The sequence below is a fragment of the Larimichthys crocea genome, chromosome XIV (genome assembly GCF_000972845.2).
Source record: "Larimichthys crocea isolate SSNF chromosome XIV, L_crocea_2.0, whole genome shotgun sequence".
Classification (NCBI taxonomy): Eukaryota; Metazoa; Chordata; class Actinopteri; family Sciaenidae; genus Larimichthys; species Larimichthys crocea.
The window spans coordinates 6,904,512-6,920,995 of NC_040024.1; the positions used below are offsets into that span (position 1 = coordinate 6,904,512).

Consider the following 16,484-nt stretch of genomic DNA (forward strand, 5'->3'; position numbering starts at 1 on the left):
GACAAGAGTTACGTGATAAAGAGAATATCAGCACTGAGACCTTTCTAATATTAACCTTAATCATCTGTCTTAACATATTTCTATAAGTTTAAAAACAGTCATTTACTGCTGTTAGAAACTGATTATCTGACAATAAACCTGATCGGCCACCGTCAGTAATCAATGAACGATTAATCAAACCAGTAACTAACATTTAGTCAGACAACCTTATCATACTTTAACAGTTACCTAATGTTTCTGTAGCGTTGACAAAACGTAAAAAAAAAATTTAGCAGTGTGAAGTGAACTGAAGTAATTCCTTGCGTGTCCGTAATCACAAACACGAGATGAAGGACGTCACATGTCGACAGTCTGACTGTCAGTTCAGCATCGATATAATCCACAAAGATAAACTGTGCTTCTGTGCAAACTTTATGTTTTTGGATTTTGTCGTTATTTTAGTGGAAGACGACACATAAAAAATGCTAAAAAAAAACACACCACTGCCTCTGTGATGTAGCCGTATCGTGTCACTAATGATAAACTGAACACAGTGAACTTCATACTGAACCAGCACTTTGATTTAATGAAAGGATGCTAATGCTACACGCTTTAAATAACGGGTACATGCAAGAATGGAGATTAATTTGTATCATCTGTTTCGTCGTCAGAAGAACTAGAAGTCAGCTCACGTCTAGCAGGAGGAAGGCAGCAGTGAACAAACTGATAGCCCAGGTGCTTTGGACGTCCATGTTTTGATGTGTTTGACTTGTGTTAATGGTCAGACCATGAAAACATCTTCATATATTTCATTTTCACTGTCCTTTATATGGCTTATATTCCAGTTTGAGACACTCTCAAACAAAAAAGTGCAAAATTATGGCTGAGCAAGTCAAAAATCTCCTGAGTATTTTTATGACGTAATGTTTTCCGGACAGAAATGGACCCCTTAGATCTGGGCTACCAGATACCTGTATCAACCGCGTACAGGAGAGTTTGGGCAGTCGGTCACAAATGGTTCAGTAGCTACTGTTAGATGTTACAGGCGGTCTAAGCTTTCACGGTTTACACTAGAGCTACTTCTGATTAAAGGATGAAGATGGAGGTCTGGACTGGTCTTCAGAAACGTGAGGAAGCGGTCGGCTCTAATTTCGGGAGCTCCTTCTTGCTGGTCTGAAAGAAAACCTGCGAAAGAGAGAAAGCATGAGTCAGTCATCCGCAGTGTTTTCAATGGCTCATATTTAAATGAATTCTCGTCAGACAAAAACTTCATATGTTATCTGCAAATCACTATTAAACTAAAAAAGGAGGCTTTAAATAAATGTTTTTTGTTTGTTTTATTAAATGCTGCATGTCTTAACTTATCTTCCATTTAAGTTCTATATTTAAGTACTCAACAGGTGAGTGTACCTAATTAAATTTACTCAAGTACTGTATCTAAGTACAAATTTGAGGTATCTGTACTTGGGTTAGGGTTTCAGTGCCACTACATTTATCTGACGACGATAGTTTCTTTACAAATTAAGATTTTACAAACAAAACATTATATAAAATACACAACAGTATATAAAGTTAGTGCTTAAATAATTATTTTTTGGGATAATTGACTACTAAGTTGATTGATTACTTGACTAATCAGTGACTATTTTGGCAATGGATTCGTTGTTTAAGTCGTTTTTCATGCTTTTCTTCATATTAAATGACCGTAAACTGGATAATTTTGATGTTTTGACTGTTTGTTGGATAAAAGACACTTGAGTTTTTGGACATTCGTGACTGTAACATACAATAAATGGATATATCAAGAAAATAATCAGCCTAATGCAGCCTGAAAACAGACAATGAATTATGTAACAAAACTAAATAGGTACGTTTATATACGTCAGACTCTCTCTGCTTTTTTTATTTTTTAATTTTCCTGAACTTTTGTACTTTCATATAAATGACATGTAATGCCTGCCTTTTACTTGTAATGGAGTACTCGTGTCAAGAACCTTTACAGAAGTAAAACAGGTGTGGGTGTTAAAATAACATCTTACCTGCAGGCCTCATTGTGTGAAAGAGTTGGAGCTGGAGAGAGAATGGAGAACATTATTCCAGTATTTAGGTATATGTTTTGTAAAAGAGAAAAAAGGCAGTGGACTGTGTTTTACCTCCTGGTTTCTCTTCTGGCTTCGGCAAATTTGTGTCTCAGCAGGAATGCGGCCACAGCTTCAGCCACCTGCAAACACAAAGAAACCAAACAGCAGAGAACTCGATGAAAGGTGAAATGGAGGACACAAGTACTCAGGTGAAGTACTTCGAGTACATTCCACCACTGATTGTGACATGAACAGCTTTCTTACTTTGTCTGGTTTGTCTTCTTGCACTGCATGGCCACAGGGGGGCAGCACCTGAGGTACACACACACTGAACTGTCTGCCTCACACACTAACACACACACACACACACACATATCTTTGATGTTGTTTTATCACACACACTCCCGGGCTGTCACTTCCAGCGTGGTTGTTGAGTGACAGGACCAGCTGTCTCTGGAGAGGAAGCGCTGCCTCGAGGTGTGTGTGTATCTGTGTATATCTGAGTGTGTACATCTGAATGTGCGTCTCTTGAGACGCCTCTGCAGCAGCGAACGCGTCCTTCACCTTTTCCCTCACAGTTAGTGTAGAAACACAGTGTGGAAAGAATGTCAGTTATTCCCAATATCACGGCGTTTCTCTACATGTGGCATTTTGTTTCTACGAGACTACATTTCCCATCAGCTTCATCATGACACAACGTACTGTATGTTATCAGCTTCATATTATTATATTAGGGTAATAACGGATAGATTACTTTACTGTGCCGTGTACCCTTGTCTGAAAAATCTGATGTATTCCGAGGTCCAGACCCGGGTAACAACATAACACTCGAAAATTTCCCTCCAACTGAAGTTGTTCAGATCATGTACAGTAGAAGGTGTGTGTTAAGTCATGGTGTCTCATTATAGGTTGCAACCAGAAGTCCCAGGAACTTCAAGTCCCAAGTACTAATGGCCCTTTCAGACACAATGTGATGGATTCAACACACTCTGCAAGCTTCTTCAGCTGCCTTTGCTGTGTCTGTAAGTCCCAAGAACCTTTTCATGAACTATAATCTTCTTTCAGAGTATTGCTTTGTACATTTTCACGGCATCTGAAGACCTGTGAAGTTTAGGTATATGAGGCCGTTGATGGATCATAAACAGATAGCTGTATTTACATCCGACAGCGGTGACAGCGGCTGTTTGTACAACAGATCACAAGTGAAGGATTGCCATGGCTACAACCGCACATGTTGAACCAGCATCTCACCTTGCATTTGGCCGATTGTCAGATCTCTGTCCAGCCTGTCAATTCCTGGAAGCGGAAAATGATTCCACCGTGAGGCAAATAACAAAATGAACACTTCATATTTTACACCAGCTTTTCCCCCTTACAGAGGTTTTCAAATACCCACCTGCCAAGAGCAGGAGTTTGGGCAGGTTGCAAGCCAGAAAGAGGTTGGAGGTTCCTCTAAACCAGCCGTCCCAATACTTTTCTGACTTTGACAGGTCTATACGCCACTTGTACACACTCTGGAAAGCATACACACAGATGCACAGGATTAATGCAAGTCAATGATGTCCTTGCAAGTATAAATGATGCGTTATGTATATCTCTGTTTGCTGTTTTAATGTTGTAAGATACTGTGAATGTTTGGGTTCTATATTAAATGTAAGTCAATGAAATCACAAGTCATATTTTAATGTTATTGTACTATTATAAACATTGAAGTCTGGTGAAGGTCAAGGGTTGTGGTTAGGTTTAGATGTTTGGGGATTAATGCAAGTCACTGATGTCCTTGAACATTACTGTGAAAGTTCCATTATGAATGTAAGCCAATGGCTGGATTGGCCTAAAGTGTCACAACACATACTTTGCTAATGAGTATAACACGTCCTTGAAAGCATAAAACAAAAATTACACACACAGGTTGATGTCAAGGATTAATAAAGGTGAAGTAGGACACTTGGTAATGAAAGTCAATGAAATGTTACTTTACCATCAGTGTTTCTGTGCAGTCGCTGAGGCTCACCTCTGAGGCAGCGATTTCTTTGTCATTGACGTAACTCTGATCGTAGAACTCTTCGTTGCACTCAACGACCACGTCCGTCACTGGGCTGGCCTGCTCCAGAGTGTCGGCCTCCTCCACCTCGCATCTGACGCACATCATAGCAAGTTGAGATGCGTTTAGTTTACCAAACTCATGTCGAGTTCTGTCGGATGTAAGTCAACAATCTAATGTGTTTCAGCTTAGGTTGACTTACAAATTAGAAAGACAAGATGATAATAAATAACACCAATAAATAGCCAACCCACCTTTTGATCTGACCAACCATTGAGACTCTGGCAGATTCCAGGTTCCTGATTTGTCCACTCTTGACACTGAACAAAGAGGAACAAAGACTTGTTATTCCTCCAGTTTATTCAATGCGAGTGCAGTGAGTCGTTAAAGACACTATTTGTGCTGTGATAAACATGGAGGCCAACTTAAGAGTTCTTCTGAATGTAACTATCCAATAAAAGCCAATTTTTCTGCTGCAAAGTAACTCGTGTCAGCTTACATAAAGTTATTCTTCTGGGGGTTTTGGCAGTTGACAGTCCTGGGTGGATTATCAAAACCACCCCATGGGCTGAAGTGGAGTTGACCCTGATTTACATGTTGTAATCTAGCCAAGGGAGACATATGTGGCTACTGTGCCAGGACCCTTGAAAGTGTATATTGGACCTCAAATGCGCACCTCCACTCTATAGCGTGGTCCATGGACTTGAAGGACTTGGGTCTCCCCTTCAGGAAGTTCTGTATGCTGTGGAGTGCCTCCATTGCACTGCCTACAGGAGATAAATAAAGAAGACCAGTGAAGTATTTGTGAACATAAACATATCACAATTATAAAATCTACTACTACACCCTTACCTTCCACGACATCTATAGCCACCAGGCCCACAGTGGTCGGTAGCAGCATGTTGCTGGCTGTATGCACTGCGATCGCCCCACCAACGCCATGGCCAATCAGGACAATGGGGGGAGGGGTCTCACCGTAGCAGGCTCGGATCACATTGGCTACATCGCTGAGGGAGGTGGACCAAACAATGATCGCAGCACATAGTAAAGGTAGTATCTTTATTAGTATTAAGAGAACAGGTGTGTTTCTTGAGAACTACTCTCTTTTGCTTGGTATTCAATTAAGGGTTAAAGGATTGTGGCATTACCTGGACATAGTTTGAGTTGAGAAGTCATCTGATTGGCGAACCAGGGTGGCACCTTTTAAGAGAGAACAAATTCTCAGTATAACAAAGCAGGAAGACCATCCTCGCTTATTTGATTGGATTCAGAACCAGGTCAAACATAATCCACGGTCTCAACGACCCAACGTCTCTGTTACTGAATCTGTATTTCACCTGAAGTTGTCTCCTGGGAGGCAAAGCCTATCCAAGAGACAACCACAACTCACCGTGACCTCTGAGGTCCATTGCAAGTACCCTGCAGGTCACTCTGCTGGCGATGGCTGTCTGCAACACAGAAAAACATCAAGAGTATCTAGTCACCATCAATCAGTCAGCCAGTAAACCACCAACTGTACAGATCCTCACAGTGAAAACGGCCCAGGACAGAGCCGAGTGTCCTCCTCCGTGCAGCAGAACCAGCAGTGGCCCATCATTTCCTGCTTTATAAATCCTGAACACGTCCCTGCTGTCGGCCAGTCCCACGTTCACATCCTCCATCTGGTCGAAATACTCCCGCCAGGACACCGGCGAGTAGTCGAGCTTACTGCCAACCTCACTGGTCGACATGTAGACACACAGAAACACACACACTTTATACTAGCCGCAAAGACTGTGTGTGTTGAATGTACTCAGAGATATCAGCAGATCGAAGCGAAGAGCGAACTGTTATGGTTCATCTAAATGTGGAGTATCAGCTGGGCTAAGTAGCTAACCCATAACTGAGAGTTGTTATATTGCATGCAGTTAGTAGCAGAGCACGATGCTCCATAATTTCAGCTTCAGTTGTTTACACTAAACATTGTTCAGTTGCCTTGTTTAGCGTTTTTAACTTTCATCATTTCAGAAAAGTGCCACATGACTCTCAACCGTCTCACAACTGGAAAGAGCTGCTAAAGGTCTATAGATGATGTTTTACCATGCCTGGCTATTAGATCAGCTGATTGAATGGTTTGTGCTAATCAATGGGAACCAAGAATATTTATATCCTTATTCCTATAAACTCAAGACAAGAACAGAAAAATAGACTTTCTAAATCCACATAAACAACAAAATGTTTTCTGGTTTTCCCTCTGACGTCCTCCGGCTGCTCCGCCTCAACTCTCTGTGATTTACAGAGTTTATGATGGACAATAATCTGCTTTAAAATGTTTTTGGTGTTTTGGAGAGGTGACTTACTGCTCTGTATCGAAGTTCTCCTCCCACATGCTGCGTCTCAGCAGGAAGACGTCCAAACAACGGCTGGTTACCTTCAGTCTGCTGTATGTATGTAGGTATATGTATGTGTGTGTGATAATTGATCAGGAGTTAGAGAGCTGCTCCTCGTCCTGTCCGCCGCGTTGCACGTCCATCGACCAAATAACGAGGCTGACTGTGGCATAAGTACAAACACACTTAGAGGACAATACCCAGTCAGCTGTTGTTGTCAGGCAGCATCACCGTCGAAGCATCCTATTCGATGAGAAGTGAAGTAGGTGTGGTAGGCAAGCAGATAGACAGTCAAGAGTCCAAACTATTTCTTTCTTAAGTGTGCAGAGGCTTCAATTACGTCACTAATCTGCTTTTAGTCTCAGTTTGTGACATGGTGGCAGAACTTTGGAGAAGTTTCTGGTGGTTTGTCACGTCTCCAACGACCAAGAAAACTGTCCAAAAAAACTATTTTCTAAAGCTCATTCTCCAGCGTCTTCACAAGGACTTTGTCCTCGTCCAAATGTCCACCAACGTCACAGCTGTGAATGTAGGTACCAGACGAGCTGGACACCAAAAGTCAGCTCAACAAATGGAATCGGCTCTGTTTTGTTGCCACATATACGATGAATTTGACAGGTTTCTCCCATTAGCATCCACTGTTTGTGTTTTTCTTGAAACTATTCTTGTAGATCATGTTAAATTAAAAGATGAACTGTGCCTTTGTTTTCCAGAATTCAGTGCCAGTCTCACGTCTCGTTCTCATACAGCAGCTGTAGTTTACACTTCATGCTGTGAATGGGAAAGTATTCAGTTGGTTGCAGTCTACAACTTCACCACTAGATGCCATTAATTCATACACACTGCATCCTCAATAATAATAAAAAAAATGTTGACCTGTTTTCTTGTTGCTACTCTCTGGAGGAACCTAAAGAAACAACCTAAAAAATAAAAACCTAAAAATGCTCTAATGGGCCACAAAATGTGATCTGAAGATTTTGTTACAAAGTCAGCTTATTTTATTGGCTATCAGTTATTTGTTGATGACTTTATTAGTGGATACAAAAGCTCCAAAATTCAGATAATTTATGTTCTGTAAAAGACTTTTATTTTCAGAGAAACATTCAAGGACGTCAACCTCAAAACACTGTGTTTGATTTATGAAACCAGTTTTTGTGTTTTTTTAATGAGGACACACACACACACACACACACACACACACACACACACCCCTCAGGTGGCAGTGACAGACAGGTTTAGTATCCAGGTAACCGGCAGTGAATAAATGAGGCTAAATGTCATGCAGACAGACACACCTCTGTATCACAGTTCATGATGAACATAATATAATCCCACTGTTATTACTTAAATAATGTAAATATAACCATTTATTTTTAATGCTCCATAAAAACACATTTATATCGTTTGTAGTTTGTATAGTTTTTATTTGTAGTTCTATTTCTTATTTCTTTAAAACATTTTATTTCTATCTTTTTCTTCGTATATACACTGTTGCCCGTAAAGTTATAAGAATATATTTTGTACCTTGTTACGTCATGACGCATGTCATTTTGTCATGTTTTGTTCTGAATTAGAGTGTGACCTCCTGTCTTTCTGAGGATCTTTGTCTAGGTGCCTTTTGACCATTTTCCAATTTGTGTTTATTGTATTGAAAACAGCAATAAACTGTGACTATTGTCTTGTGACTATCAACAAGTGTAGATACTCCTTCTGTTACACTCCCTGCACCCTAGACAGGGACGTAACATCCGTCTTCTCATGAAATGATGACAGTGTGATTTATTCTTGTTGAAGTGTAACTTCTCAAAACTTTATTGATCGATCTCTTCCAGTGAGAATTAAAGCACAATGAGCCGAACAGAGTTATTCCAACTTTACAAGCAACAGTGAAGTTTTCCATTTGTAAAAATCTTAGCACAGGTTTAATCAAATATCTATAAAGACTGATAAATCCTTTTTATTGACAAAGTGCACAAACTAAATTATGTTTCTCAAAAAAGCAACAAGTGACAGAAATCAGAAGAAAAGAATGAATCATCTCCCCATTGATTATGATCAAGATATTTACAGTTTGAGAAATCAGACTTCCTCATTTGGTCAAACATTTGGTCTCCCAAACAAATCAATGTAAATGTGATTAAAGATTTCTTTCCAAAGTCTGAGAACAGAATATCTTCAGACTCATGCAGTGGAAGAGAAACAACATCATACAAACATCATCAATACAAACGTTCAGCCAACATTTAGAGAACATAGACGTTTACATTTCAGGACAAACTAAAGTCATCATGAGCAGTGATAGCCTCCATGGCTGAACAGACACAGGAAGGAGCTCCACCTAAAGAAACTCAAACATTTACACAACGACCAATGAGAAGAGGGCAAAGTACCGCCCACAGTGTTTGATTGACAGGTGAAGAAATGCCACAACAATCAGCTGTCAGCAACAATGATGGAAACAAAACAAGCTGAAGACATGAAACACAGATTTAACCCTTCAATGACTTCTGTCTATTTACTTCACACAACTCAGCAGAGGATCCAGGATAATAAAGTCCAGCATAGAGAGGCTGAGTGAACGTGGTCTGGACTCTGTGGGAGGAGAGTCATGGTTTCAGAGACGCTGTAGAAGGACAGAATACCTGCACTGTGATCAGAGTACACTCCAACTCTGGAGGACCGAGGACCTGAGACGGGAGTTTGGACTTGTTGTGATAAAAGTTATAAATGTTTGTGAAACACTCTAACCTCCAAGATTTGTCATTGTGTCCAAATCTACATTCATCTGATCTCCCTGCTCTGCTGATATTCTTGTATGTGACTGCTACATTAACTCCATCTCCTCTCCACTCCACCTCCCAGTAACAACGTCCAGTCAGTCTCTCTCTACTCAGAACCTGAGAATATACCTGAATCTGTCTGGGTGACGAATAAGCTGATGTTGTTTCATTCTTGTCACTTTTCTGTTCCCCTCAGATAATAAGAGCAGTGCGTTGCTGTGTTTGGATCCAGTGGAGTTCACATGAATATTTTAAGAACTCAGCTCTGGTCTTGGGCTCTGGTTCTGGTCCTGACAGTGAAACATGGACTTCAGTGTCTGTCGTGAGATGTTTGTCTTGGTCCCTCAGAACGTCCTGTAGTTTATCTCTGAGCTCTGACACAGCAGCTGTCACATCCTCAAAGTCCTCAGAGGCGGATATTGATGCTGGATGAGTCTGTAGATTGGCTGAGTCGTGACAGTGAGGGGTAGTTGTGTAGAAACTGGTTGTGGTCCTCTGTGTGTGAGAGCTTCTCCAGCCAGCGTCTTCCTCTTCCGCTCAGTGATCTCCTGCTCCAGCTTCTCCTGAAGCTTTGACTCGACTCACTTAGTTTTCTGCTGGGATCGACCTGCTGCTTCACATCAGACCTTCTTTTCTCCATGAGACGGATCAGCTCAGTGAAGATCTTCTCACTGTCCTCCACTGCTTTATCAGCAGAGCCATTGATAGCCTCCACCTCCTGTTGGGCTCCTTCACATCTTTCTCTCTGTCCTGGATTCTCTGCTGGATGTTTAGTCGACTCACCTCGAGCTCTCTCTGCCTCTCAGTCCTTTCTGCTGCAGCTGGGACTGTGTCGTGGCCTTTATGTTCATCCACAGAGCAGAGATAACAGATACACTGCTGATCAGTGCGGCAGAAAATCTCCATCACCTTGTCATGACGGGAGCAGATGGTGTCCTGAAGCTTAGCAGAGGCTTCAACAAGTTTGTGTTTTTTAAAAGTCGGAGATTCATAGTGAGGCTGGAGATGTTGCTCACAGTACGAAGCCAGACAAACCAGACAGGACTTGAAGGCTTTCAACTTCCTCCCAGTGCAGACATCACAGGCCACATCTTCAGGTCCAGCATAGCAGTGATCAGCAGGAGCAGCTTGGAGTCCAGTCTTCTTCAGTTCCTCCACTAACTCTGCTAACATGGTGTTTCTCTGCAGGACAGGCCTTGGTTTGAAGATCTGTCGACACTGAGGACAGCTGTGGATTCCCTTCACATCCTCTTGATCCCAGTGGATTTTAATACAGTTCATGCAGTAACTGTGTCCACAGGGAGTAGCCACTGGATCCTTCAGTAGATCCAGACAGATCGAACAAGAAAAAGTTTCCCGGTCCAGTTGAACTCCTTTCTGCGCCATTTCACCTCTCAGTGTCGACGACTGTCTGAGTGTCACTTCGTCAGGGAGGGCTTATCAAGAGCTGAATTATTCCGGGAAGAGGAGCGGCGCCCTGAAGCTGAACTTTGAACAGTCAACTGACAATCAGCAGTTATCAAACTCATAAAATATTTAAATTGTTGTTAAATTCAAACAGAATATCATCCTGAGTCAAAGCAGCGTTTAAAGTTTCAGACGTGAAACAAAAGTCATTAAAGTTTTTTGTTGTAAGTGGGAATCCAGAAGGACACGGATGAACCAGATCAGCTGCTTCTGTTGTTCATCTGTGGATTCATATGGATCCATAAAACACGGATGATTTGAAGCTGTAATAAAGATACAAAGTAAAGCCTCCAGTCAGTGAGAGTCAGCCAAACAAGCACTAATAAAGGCAATACTTTCACCTTTCTTATCTTAAATGATGAAATCCTGTAAAAGGTGAGCTGTGGACTCTAAACACAGGCGAGTCACAAGATGCCATTTTATCACCTTTGTTATTTACTCAACCATCAACCAGTGAGATTACTAAAAGTCATTTTTAGAGGAACAGCATGTCAAATATTTACTGTATTAAATCAGAGATTAATAAACACGCTCAACCGAAATACAAGTTCCTTGACAACAACACTACAGTCAGTATGTTTCTTCTTTGGAAATTCGGTCTGTTTGTGTTTTGTGTGTGATCTGGTCTGGTCTCACACATTGTCAATGTCGACGCTCCGGGTTGCCAGATATGGAACGTATACGGCCATAGCAGCAAACAAACTGAAGGCGTGAGCTTCAATCTTGTTGGGGAGGGTGGGTTCTAGACGACCTTCCATTATTTTGAACATAGACTGCAGTACCAATTTTTAAACCACTAGATGCCGCTGTTACACATACAGTTACGTTGTTTTTTTTCTCCCTCGGGATGAATTTTAATAACTTTGGCAATCCACTGACAAAAAAGGAGGGAACACATGATGATGTTGATCTCCTCCTTCCTTCTTTTATTTATTCATAAATGCATTCTCTGGTAGAGCGAGAGAGCAGCCGAAGCTTTCTTCTCTAACTTGGCAGGCAGTCATCAGACAACAACATTTCCACCATGGACCACAAACATGTTGACCGTTGCTGGTGTCTGTGGACCTTGAATAGGTATGTAGAGACTGAGGGAAGGGGGGAATGAGTTAATGCTGATTTGTGGCATGTACCAAAAAGACGTTACTGTACTTTTCCTATTGGATTTTATTATTGCATTCCCATTATTAATTCTTCTTTAATGACTAAAACTTTCCTGTGATATAATGATGTAGCATGTCTTTGGTAATTAATAGTATTACCAGCAGTGTCATCACTTTATTTCCATAGATTGTTGGAAAGATTTTATTGTTTTTTATTTATGTGTTCATTAAGTCAAATCAGTAAATTTGTGTAGCTCAAAATCACAATCGTGTATCAAAGGGCTTTACAATATTATCTGTATATAGTTATACCCTTGATTCAGATCAGTAAAAAGACAGATTACTGACATTTTGTGGCTGCATCGGGCACAGCAGGGGAAAAGCAAGCAAGACAAATCTGATCCCGAGAGGATTCGTCTGTTTGACAGAAAACAGCTGCAGGAAAAAACAAATTGAGTTGATATTTAGCAGCCAGCAGAAAATATTCAAAGGTGCAACATTTTCTTTCATGTCATAACTGACATCACAGAATAGAATATTTTTACTATTACTACCATGAGACATAGATAAATTCTTTTACCTATATGAACACAAAATACAACCACACACACCAAAAACGCTTGTAGACATGCAAATGTGAAGTGATGGGTAGGGGCACGTAGCAGCATCCTGGGAGCAGTTGGGGATTCAGTACCTTGCTCAAGGACACCCCGGCAGTGCCAAAGAGGTAAACTGGTAACTGGAGAGAAAGGTGTTCAGATCACCGGGGGGGAGTGGACAGTGGTGTCATGCCTGAACAGGAGCTGGGCGATTGGGCCTCTATGGACGATGATGGAGGAAGAAAAAGAAAGAGTGAACGAGAAGAAGACGTCAGACAAGAGTAAATCTCATTAGCAAGAGCTTCGTGAAATCAAAGGCTGAGAAACAGAGGCCTATGAACTGAGCTACTGCTGCCCAAAATTGTTGAAAACATTTTGTACATAACATGATTTTTATAAATGTATTCATTGTTTAAGCAGGTTGTTGTTGTGCGCATGTTAGCATTAATCAAGTCAATTTTACCAGTTTGATAAATAGGATATTATTATTGACTTGTTGACATGCATTGATCATTTGTTTCTCCATCTGTCCAATCAGGTGCTGACCTTCGATTGCCAAATTATACAAACTAAATTCTGAAACGATCACCATGGAAACTGCCCCAAATGTTTCTCAGTGTGAGAAGGATGTTGTCCAATCGGAAAGCCCAATTCCAGGGCCCAACACCAACTTGTGTGCAGAGCCTGACTTCAACCTCAGCCTCAATCTTTCTTCGCCAAGAAACCCCCGCCCGTCCGCAGAGACCTCAAAACTGCATGGAGGGAACAAAAGGGATGATGGGAATAAAGGAGCTGGGAAACTGGGGGCAAAAATGGCTACTACAGAAACTGACAAGTCAGCAGGCAGCCTGACAACCTCTGTGATGTCACCCAGGGAGAAAGATGATCCATCACAGCAAAAAAGCAAAATGTCAGCAGTGAACAGCAGAGGTGAGCAGAAACTGAACTCCCCAAATACAAAACACACTCCAACACTCAGCCCCAAGATGCACATGCATAGCAAGACGGTGGCAAGTCCAAAACCCCAACGTGTGGAACAAACAATGAACGTCGGGAGCCCCAGAACGAACGAAAGAGTGAAAATACAAGTACAGAGAGCAGAATCTGCAAGTGCCTCAAACCCAAAACCACACATTGCAGCGACAACCCAACTGAAAACAAAGAGAACAAATAAAATAGCAGTTATCCTAAAAATGGAAACGAACAGGAAAGAAGATGACGGGAAAGAAATTTGCCTCGAGACACAGTCACCAAAAACGCTTCACCTTCCTGTGAGTCCGAGGTTTCAGAATCAGAAAGAAAATTCAAACGTTATCAGTCCAAAACCGGCAAATCGGACCCCAAGGATCTCAACCAAAATCCAAAAATCATCAGACCCAGCAAACACAAATTCAAATGAGCGGACTGGACACGACTCAGAAAGTTCAAAATTGCTAAATCAGAGGACTGAAATGACACTGCTCAGTACCAAGACCCCTCAATCCAGTTCTCTAAGTCCCACATCCACACAGAGAAAAACTTTTGGGACCAGAAACAGTCATGCATCCGGGTCCATGGACAATCTTGATAGTAAAGATTCAAGCATTGGTTCTGGATTCAAATCCAGTTCAAATTCTAAAGCTACGACGGTGACAAAGGACAGTCTGGATTCAAAAACTGCCTCTGAGAAAGTCAGTTCCAACTCTAAAGCTGCCATGGGGTCTAATGATAGCCTAGATTCTAAAAGTGGTTCTGCTTTCAATACCAGTTGGGGATCAAAGGACAGCTTAGACTCCAAAACTGGGTCCGATTCCAAAGTCAGCCCCAATTGTAAGTCTGGGATGGGTTCCAGAGACTGTCTTGATATTAAAACTACAACTGAAATCAAAGCAAGCCAAACCAGTCCAGATTTGAAGACTCTTGTGGGTTCTAAATGTGGGATGGAGTCAAACCTGGAACCTTCAGACTCTAAAGCCAGTTTCAATACAAGTTTAAAACCAGGCTCTGAGTTGGATCTCGGCTCTAATTCTGATGTCCGTTCCAAGTCTAAACCTCGTCCAACCCGTTCGACTTCTAAACTGTCTCTGGTGACCTCTGGCTCTAAGTTAGGTCGTGTTGGATCTGTCTCCCCGTCATCTTCTCGAACTGGTCTGTATGGGTCCAAAGATGACAACATCAAGACTACAATCCCCTGTGTTAAACCCAGTCCAGATTCTAAAGCTGGTTCAGATTCTTCAAAACCTAGACCAGTCCAGTCTACCTCAAAGTCATCAGCTCTCTCAGCTTTGTCTTCCTCGTTGGCACTCTCTCCTAGAACAAGTTCGACAATAAGGAGTCCTGGGTCTGGTCCTGGTAAAAGTCTTGGTTCTGGTCCAGCTGCAGCAAACAGGGGAGTCCAGAGGAGTCCTGGTTCAGCTCCAGGTAATAACATTTACAGAATTAAAAAAGTTAATTAGAACAGCCCCAAACTGGGCATAAGAGTAGTGGTTAAAGACATCACGAGAATTACAAAAAATATAAAATAAGCAGAATAAGTGAGTCTATTTCTAATATTTGTTTCCTATTTGCAGGTTCTGGCCCTCTGGCTGACTCCAGCCCCAAAACCAGAACCACTGTTGCCTTGACAGTGAGGGGAGGATCCACACCAGAGCCTGTGGACACTAACCCCAGCAGAACAGCCCTTACTCGGGGTCTCACCTTTGATTCTGTCACTAAGGCTTTGCCAAAAACAGGCACAGCTGACGAGGAAGAACATTTGCCGGAGACTGAAGTACCAGCTGTAGGAGGACCGGTGGTATCCCAGGGGACTGTGCGAGGGGTAGATGTGACAGACAACGCAAGGTGGTCGCAAGACACCCCACTGAGCGAACCAAGTCACCCGGGAGACGCAAATGTCATCACCGCTGGTAACAGCATACCATCGTCAAAAGCAACGGGTGTGGAGAGTGGGAAGGAAGAGAAGAAGAAGCAGAAGAGTGGTAAACAGAAAGAGAGCGCCAAGACAGTAAGGGAGGCAGCGACGATGACTGACCCCAGTAAGGGGCTCGATCTGTGGGGTGGGGAACGGAGAGAGGTGGGTATCCAAGTTGAGGTGGAGGTGGTCGAATGCTCGGCTTCCACCAGCTCCAGCCTACAGAGGGGAGCTCCCACGTCCTCTCGGTCAGGTAGTTTGACCTCACCGATGGTCCCGTCCAGCCAGTCGCCTTTCCAGCACATGTGCAAGATCGACATCGAGCTGCGCAGCCAATCAATGCTTCCCTCTGTTGTGACTGACCAGGCTGGTTCCCTCCCCACCTGTCTGCGTACATACAGCTTCCAGCAGAGCCCTGCCCTCATGTCAGAGCTACGACTCGGACAAAACCAAGACAGAAGCGTAAGTGCTGAGGGCACGTGGGAAGCTGAGGAGGAAGAGGAGGAGAAAGGGGATAACAAAGTAGCGAGGGAACCAAACGAAGAGGACGAGGAAAGAAAAGAGCTGGTGAAACCACAGGAGGTGGCGTGGGACAAACAAGGGATGACGTGGGAGGTATACGGCGCCTCGGTGGACCTGGAGTGCCTTGGCTCGGCGATCCAGACCCACCTGGAGTCAAAGATTCGGGAGCAGGAGAAACACATCACCACTCTGAGGAAGTCCATCTGCTCCAACAGCAGCCTCAGAGGGTGGAAGATGAAGAAGAGGAAGAAGATGCGAGGAGGCATTCTGGGTTGCTGCAGGAAGGCGCCTGCTGTGGCAGACTAGTCCAGACTTAAAAACACAACTGTATGCAGATGACAGACACTTATATGGGCTGATTTTTAGTTCATTCTTTGTGTTTTTAAGAGTCTGACACGATCAAATGTGGAGCGCTGTCAGCAGCAGATGAGCATGTATTCGCTATACAGTAGAGTTTCCATGTGACACAGCAGAGACGCAGTGAGAGAGTCGGTAATACTCCAGAGTCTGAGAGTTTAAGTGCACAGGACGGCAGCTCTCTGCTCTCACTGGTGGTAAATATTTCAAACAAGAAACGTTACACAAGCCACTCAAACAATGTGTGTGTGTCCTTTCCTTTCCTTTCCTTTCCTTTCCTTTCCTTTCCTTTCCTT

At 42.6% G+C, this 16,484-nt stretch overlaps 3 protein-coding genes and 1 pseudogene across 4 annotated transcripts in view; 2 read left to right on the forward strand and 2 right to left on the reverse strand.

Moving 5' to 3' along the window:
* Positions 1–16,484, forward strand: part of LOC104935135 (V-set domain-containing T-cell activation inhibitor 1) — a 592,626-nt gene that overhangs the window by 364,349 nt on the left and 211,793 nt on the right. The gene's annotated exons all lie outside the window — the stretch shown is intronic.
* On the reverse strand, positions 362–7,815 carry LOC104932261 (protein phosphatase methylesterase 1). 2 transcript variants are annotated; one of them, XM_027287623.1, is made up of 14 exons: positions 6,444–7,815; positions 5,634–5,823; positions 5,495–5,552; positions 5,253–5,304; positions 4,957–5,111; positions 4,781–4,871; positions 4,359–4,424; positions 4,042–4,198; positions 3,457–3,574; positions 3,292–3,356; positions 2,325–2,372; positions 2,133–2,200; positions 2,019–2,049; positions 362–1,164 (listed from the first exon to the last, which is right to left on the reverse strand). In XM_027287623.1, the coding sequence occupies exons 1-13, from the start codon at positions 6,470–6,472 to the stop codon at positions 2,028–2,030; spliced, it is 1,119 nt and encodes a 372-aa protein (XP_027143424.1). In that variant the 5' UTR covers positions 6,473–7,815; the 3' UTR covers positions 362–1,164; positions 2,019–2,027. The 2 variants fall into 2 exon arrangements, with proteins under 2 accessions (XP_027143424.1, XP_027143423.1); XM_027287622.1 differs by lacking the exons at positions 362–1,164; positions 2,019–2,049; positions 2,133–2,200; positions 2,325–2,372 and having other exon boundaries at positions 2,973–3,356; positions 4,075–4,198.
* LOC113747578 (tripartite motif-containing protein 16-like) lies at positions 9,218–10,654 on the reverse strand (annotated as a pseudogene).
* On the forward strand, positions 14,169–16,452 carry gprin3a (GPRIN family member 3a). Its single transcript, XM_027287575.1, has 2 exons — positions 14,169–14,819; positions 14,969–16,452. Exons 1-2 carry the CDS (start codon positions 14,240–14,242, stop codon positions 16,135–16,137), a joined length of 1,749 nt encoding a protein of 582 aa, XP_027143376.1. The 5' UTR covers positions 14,169–14,239; the 3' UTR covers positions 16,138–16,452.

Coding starts and splice junctions, on each gene's coding strand:
- LOC104932261 (XM_027287623.1), bottom strand. CDS start 6,472: ATGTGGGAGGAGAACTTCGATACAGAGCA. Junction 5,553..5,633: donor TGTCCTGGGCCGTTTTCACT/GTGAGGATCTGT, acceptor TCTGTGTTGCAG/ACAGCCATCGCCAGCAGAGT. Junction 4,872..4,956: donor GGCTATAGATGTCGTGGAAG/GTAAGGGTGTAG, acceptor TATCTCCTGTAG/GCAGTGCAATGGAGGCACTC.
- gprin3a (XM_027287575.1), top strand. CDS start 14,240: ATGGGTTCCAGAGACTGTCTTGATATTAAAACTACAACTGAAATCAAA. Junction 14,820..14,968: donor GAGTCCTGGTTCAGCTCCAG/GTAATAACATTT, acceptor TCCTATTTGCAG/GTTCTGGCCCTCTGGCTGAC.